The 6,000-nt window shown below is 42.8% G+C and overlaps 1 protein-coding gene across 1 annotated transcript in view; it reads right to left on the reverse strand.

Moving 5' to 3' along the window:
• The window catches only part of ZNF512 (zinc finger protein 512), a 1,352,022-nt gene that overhangs the window by 862,633 nt on the left and 483,389 nt on the right, over positions 1–6,000 (reverse strand). The window contains exon 7 of the mRNA XM_044075342.1: positions 5,299–5,515. Coding sequence (XP_043931277.1) covers positions 5,299–5,515 — 217 coding nt within the window. The remainder of the gene's footprint in view (positions 1–5,298; positions 5,516–6,000) is intronic.

Consider the following 6,000-nt stretch of genomic DNA (forward strand, 5'->3'; position numbering starts at 1 on the left):
TACCACTGACATGTCTGAGTGCAATTGTCCCTAGAGGGAGAAAGCTCTGAAGTGCTTGCAACGCTAATAGCACTGCTCTCATCTCCAGGACACTGATATCCAAATGGGTCTCATAATTCTGCCATGTGCCTTGGACAGTCCTGCCAAGATAATGTTCCCCCCACCCGATCTGGGAGGCATCCATGGTCACCGTGGCAACTACAGAAGATGGGACAAAAGGCTTTCCCACATTGAGATTGCTGCCCTGAAGCCACCAGCGTAGATACCGCTTGCATGTGTCCGTAATCAGAATAGAATGGGAGAGTGGAAGATGCTGTAGTGACCACTTGGTGAAAAGCAGCCACTGAAGAACCCTCATGTGTAGTCTGGCAAGGGGAACTAGCATGATCGTGGTAGCCATGGTCCCTAATAACTTGAGGACCACTTTTGCTTTGACCTTCCTCAATGGTAGTAAGGTGTAGACCTGCTGTTGTAAAGCCTGAATTCTCTCTTCTGGTAAGAAAGCCCTCATGAGTACCGTATCTAGCTTGGCGCCGATAAAAGTGATGTGCTGCGAGGGTAACAAGGCAGATTTCTTCCAATTTAGAGTAATTCCTAACTTTTGGCACAGTGTAATGGTGGTGGCCCTAAACTGTAACAGTAGATGCCTGGTGGTGACAGAAAGGAGCCAGTCGTCCAGGTACGGAAACACTTGGAATCCCTGACGTCTCAAGTGAGCCATTACCACTGCCATGCATTTCATGAACACCCTGGGGGCTGTGGTGAGACCAAAGGGCAGAGCACGAAACTGATAAAACTGAAACAAAGGAACCTGCACAAAAGTTACTAATAAAAATCCAAGTAGGTGCAGAAATACGAAGAGGTAAACCACAGATGTCCAAGCATTTAATGTAACCACAAAAACGGAAAAAATACAAAACTGCCAGACATGAATGCTTTTAAAATCCTTCATACGTTTTAGTCTATTCATTGACTTCATCAGATAAATACAAATGCAAACTTCCTCTACTCCACATATATATACTTTAAATCATTAATATTACAGCCAATAGAATTCATTATCTGATCAATTTCCCACTATTTTGTTTACAATTAAATTAATACATACAAATATTATGTTAAAATTTGATGTTTTGTGTCACTTATTAATAAATTTAAAATAATCTTTATAGTTAAAAACATTTGTATTCACTTGAATAAAAAACCTTTATTTAAAAACATTCATTTTCCTAATTATGTGAAACATATAAACCATATAAAGATCTATCTTAAAAGGATTCCAGATGCCACCTAGTGGCTAGTTATATTATAGTTTTTGTTGCTTCTTTCAAAGCTTTGCTGACCTTAGTTTTAATAAAGGCAAAATAGAGATAAACTCATTTAAGGCTGGAAATTTCCCTGCTTCCAGGGTCACTTGCCACCATAGTTCCCTAAACTCAATTCTTTCTTCCCAAGGTCCACCTCTAATGTCCTGTTGAATTTGTTCTAATACCATAAATTTATATTTATATTCTAAACATGTTTTACTGTGTTTATATAAGGCACTGCAGTCTTTCTCCGTTATTTCATATGTATGCTCATAGATCCTTCTCTTTAGCATTCTCTCAGTTTTTCCTATGTAGAAGGATCCACATTTTTCGCAAATGGCCATATAAACTATTCCCTTGGATTCACAGTTATAATATTCCAAACTGTGAATCCATCTTTTTCTACTTTCCAAATAAAAGGAATTATTGTTTATTATATATGTACACGGACTACAATGCCCACATTTGTATGTACCTATTCTTTTTCTATTGCTATTAAATTTCTTTTTATTTTCTATAATGTTTCTAATACTTTGTGAATTCTTGTATATTATTTTTCTAGGTATTTTAGATACACTGTCAATATCTGTGAAGGTTATAAATTTCTCCCATTCTGCTTTAAATATTTTTTTAATATAATTATTTACTCCATTGTATTCCAAAACTAAAGCTTGTTGGAATTCTTCCCCACAATCTTGCTTTTTATTAATACTTTCCTTTTTGTTATTATCACTTGTTTTTTTATTATTATTTTTATAAATAGGTGCAAATTTGGTTTCTCTTCCATCTTCAACTTCCTTCCTGATACGTTTGACAAAGTCTAGTGGGTATCCCCTTTCTCCAAACATTTTCTCTAATAATTCACATTCAACCTTAAAATCATTTTCTAAACTAGTCATGCGACTACCCCTAACAAATTGCCCCTTGACAATATTTCTTTTGCAATGAAGGGGATGTGCACTCTCAAAATGTAGGAATGAGTTACAAAATGTCTTTTTTCTAAATATTTTTGTTTCCAATTCTTGCCCTACTTAATATACTTGTAAATCTAAATATTCCAGTTCATTTTCTGAAATTTTATGGGTGAATTTCAGGAATTTCGTAGTATTACTCATGTATGTCAGGAATTCATAGAATCTATCTCTTCCTGCTGTCCATAGAATTACTATATCATCTAAAAATCTACGGTACATGATCCAGCATGTCTTATATTCAGAGTCCAAGATATATTTTTCTTCCCATTTTGCTAGTATTAAATTGGCATATGTTGGGGCGCAAGCTGCTCCCATAGCTACACCTTGTATTTGCTGGAAAAATTCACCTTTAAAGTGAATGAAATTATTTTTCAATATTAGACTCATCAACCAAATATTAACTAATTTTTCATTATTAGTCATCTCTTTATTTTCGTATATTATTTCTTCTAACATTGCCATACCTTCAGTATATGGAATACAGGAAAACAAATCTACAATATCTATGGTAATAAAAAGCAGATTATCCTCAGTTATATACTCTGGTATTTCTTTTAAAAAATCCCAGGAATCTTTTAATATACTTGGTCATCTTGTCCACAAAACTGAAAATGACAGGCTCCCAGCCAGAAGCGTAGATGACTCGATGCCCTGTCCATCTTGACATGGTACTAAGCATCTTTGAGGTTGCTAGAGCACAGCCACACATCTTGCCCTAACGGAGGGAGTACTGACTGTAAGGTGACCATGCGGAACTTGGACTTTTGTATATGAAGGTTCAATCGCTGGGATCCAAGATGGGTCACAGGTCCCCTGTTATTTTAGGCACCAAAAAGAATCTGGAGCAAGTCCCTAATCCTACTTGGTCTGTAGGGACAGGCTGGATGGCTCCCTTCGAAAGCAACTTTTTTATTTCTAAAGTTGTGGAATCCCTGTGACTGTGTGGAATGTCTGGGATTCTCTTGGTTGGCGGGGGAGGAGAAGAGAAGGGAATATGATAACCTCTGGAAATTATCTTTAATACCCACTCGTCTTGGGTGACGTCTTGCCAGGCTTCTGGGTATAAAGAAATGTGACCCCCGACCGGCTCCAGAGACGCACAGTCGGGCCTCCATTCAGGAGCGCTGGTAGGGAGAACCACGATCCCCCTGGTTACGCAGGCCTCCTCTGCCTCTGGGGCGGCGTCTACTTGAATTTCAACCCCCCTCCCCTACCTCTGGAGGGGGAATCACTTTGTGCACCCTGAAAAAACCTCTGTGACTTTCTGAACCACATTTCCCACCCTTCTGGCCCTTCGGGTAAGGTCTGGAAGGCATGAAAAAATGGACTCCCACGGCAGACAGGATTTTCCTTCCTGTTTGCACCTAGTGAGCGTGTCCCTTCACCTTGGTTCCGAACAACGATGGACTATCAAAGGGGCATTGGTAAATGTACACTTGAAGGCCTCAGCGAAATTGCACAGGCGCATCCAGGAGTGTCTCCTAAGAGAGACTCCGGAACCAGCCGCCCTACTCGGTCCATCGGCTGCGTATGAGATCAGCCTCATGGAGGAGTTGGAAAGGGAATTTAGGGTAGACATCTGTGCACTGACCTTCTGTGCCACGGCATAAGAAATTTTACCCTGTACAGAATCTCCTAGCTCTTTTAGGAGATCTCTCTGGAACCTTGTAAAATGCGTCAAGTAGTTCAGCAACCACAGAGTAAAGGCCGCTGAGGCAAACACATGCTTCCCATACCTGTCCATAGCCCGGGACTCCTTAGGTGGATGGACGGTAGATGAAGTTTCAGCAAGTTCCTTCTTGGTGGCCACCACCAAAGCATCTACTGGAACGCCTTTAGTTAGATATTCCTTGTCAGAGGGGGCGGACAAAAACTTATTGGGTCCCCTAGGGACCGGTTGCACAGTGTCAGGAGTTTCCCACACCTTTCGACAGACAAGATCTGGTAGCTCATCAAAAGGGGGCGAAACCCAAGAGGCGCAGGGTTGAGACCCAAAAGCTTTCAGGAACACAGACTCATCAGAAGGGGATTTGGAGGGCCAGCTGCCTCTCTGCTTCAAGATCTCCAGGATATCTAAAAAAGAGAAATCTTCAGAAGACGACTTGGAGGACCCCTCTGACTCCTCGAGGTCGGTGCCCAACGTGAGAGACTCATTCGGGGAGTCAGGGTGTTTTCTCTTACACAATCTCTTTCTGGCGGGCTCCTCAGAAAAAAACTCTGGGGAGACGTCAGAAAGTTGGGGACCACTCATGGAGGTATCCTGAGGCTTAAGGTCGCCGCTGCCCATGGATAGAGCGTGATCCAAAACTGACAATGGTGCTGAAGGGGGCAGAGCATTGGTGCCGTAGGATGCAGCTGACTACCTAGCCAGCACGCTCCTCATAACCTCGAAGGCTGATCCCCCCAGCTCTGAAGGCCGACTAACTGTAAAAGAAACAGTAGTAGCCCTCGCCGCTGAAGAGATGAGGTCCGAAGCAGATGTCGGGTCCAAGCTCACCCGAGCCGAAGCACCGAGAGGAAGGCTTGGAACCGATGAAGATCGATCAGATCCCTCCCCCCTCGGGTCCGACCGTAGAACAGTGGACCCTTGACCTCGTGGACAGAGCCGATGGGGTTGTAGCGGAAATCGGAACAGAGAGGCCAGGTAAGGCTACTGGAACCTACCTAACGGCACCCGACAGAACCAACAACTCTGGCTCCGAAGGCCGAGAAAGGCTCGGAGGAGGAACAACAAAGGATGAAGAGGCCATAGGTTCTGGAGCCGTATGGGTCGGAGCCTAAATCACTTTGGCAAACACCGATGACTGAAGCAGTTTATTCACCACCCTACCAACATCCTCATCGGAAAGGGTCCTGGAAGACATGGAGGATAATCCAGGCGATCTGGATTCTCCCTACAGAAGGGGACTTGTGTGAAGGAGAAACCGGTCGAATAACTGGAGACCGGCTCCGAACCAAAATATCCGTGAACAGCTCCGTAAGGCTGGGAGCCGATACGGACTTAGTCAAGAGATTACCTTTTGTCGGCATCGAGGGCAATGGAACCGAAGGAGGAGAAGCTGTACTAGCAACTTTCTCTGGCAGCTCCGAAGAAACAGACTGAGCCGGAGAGTGCTTCTTATAAGTCTTTTTGTCCTTGTTAGCTGGAGAGAATAATGCACTGGAAGACTTAGCCAAATCTTCCTCGAAGGAATGTTTAAGCAATCCTTTCAAAATGAGCTTGTTCTTCCTCTCCTGTAGAACACGGGGACTGAAAGAATGACAAAACAAGCAGGACTCTTGGAGGTGAATAGCCCCCAAGCAGTACACGCGCACAGAGTGCCCATCAGTTAAAGACATTTTCTTGTTGTATTCAACACACTTTTTAAAGCCCGAAGGCCTGTGTTCCTTAGAATCCTTGACATGCTGAAAGGAACAAAGTTAATACATACACACTCTAGACCCAACTAACCCCGCACGAGAAACAGAGCCTCTAAAACGGTCTAGAAACCGGCGAGAAAAACAACAGGGAGGACTAGGTCCTCTAACTTAAACGGGCCTAGCCCGTGGGGAAAGAAACGAATGGGATACCAAAACAGCCAAAAATAACAGCAAGAGAAACAAAACAAAGGCAGTAAAACACCACTACAACACACACAGAGCTATGAAGATAGCTTTTTTGAGCAACAAATCAAACAGTTTATAAAAATTTTATAAACAGTTTTAAAAAAAAACTTGAG

Source organism: Protopterus annectens, chromosome 6.part1 (assembly GCF_019279795.1).
Source record: "Protopterus annectens isolate FY-2018-M chromosome 6.part1, PAN1.0, whole genome shotgun sequence".
NCBI classification, from domain to species: Eukaryota; Metazoa; Chordata; order Ceratodontiformes; family Protopteridae; genus Protopterus; species Protopterus annectens.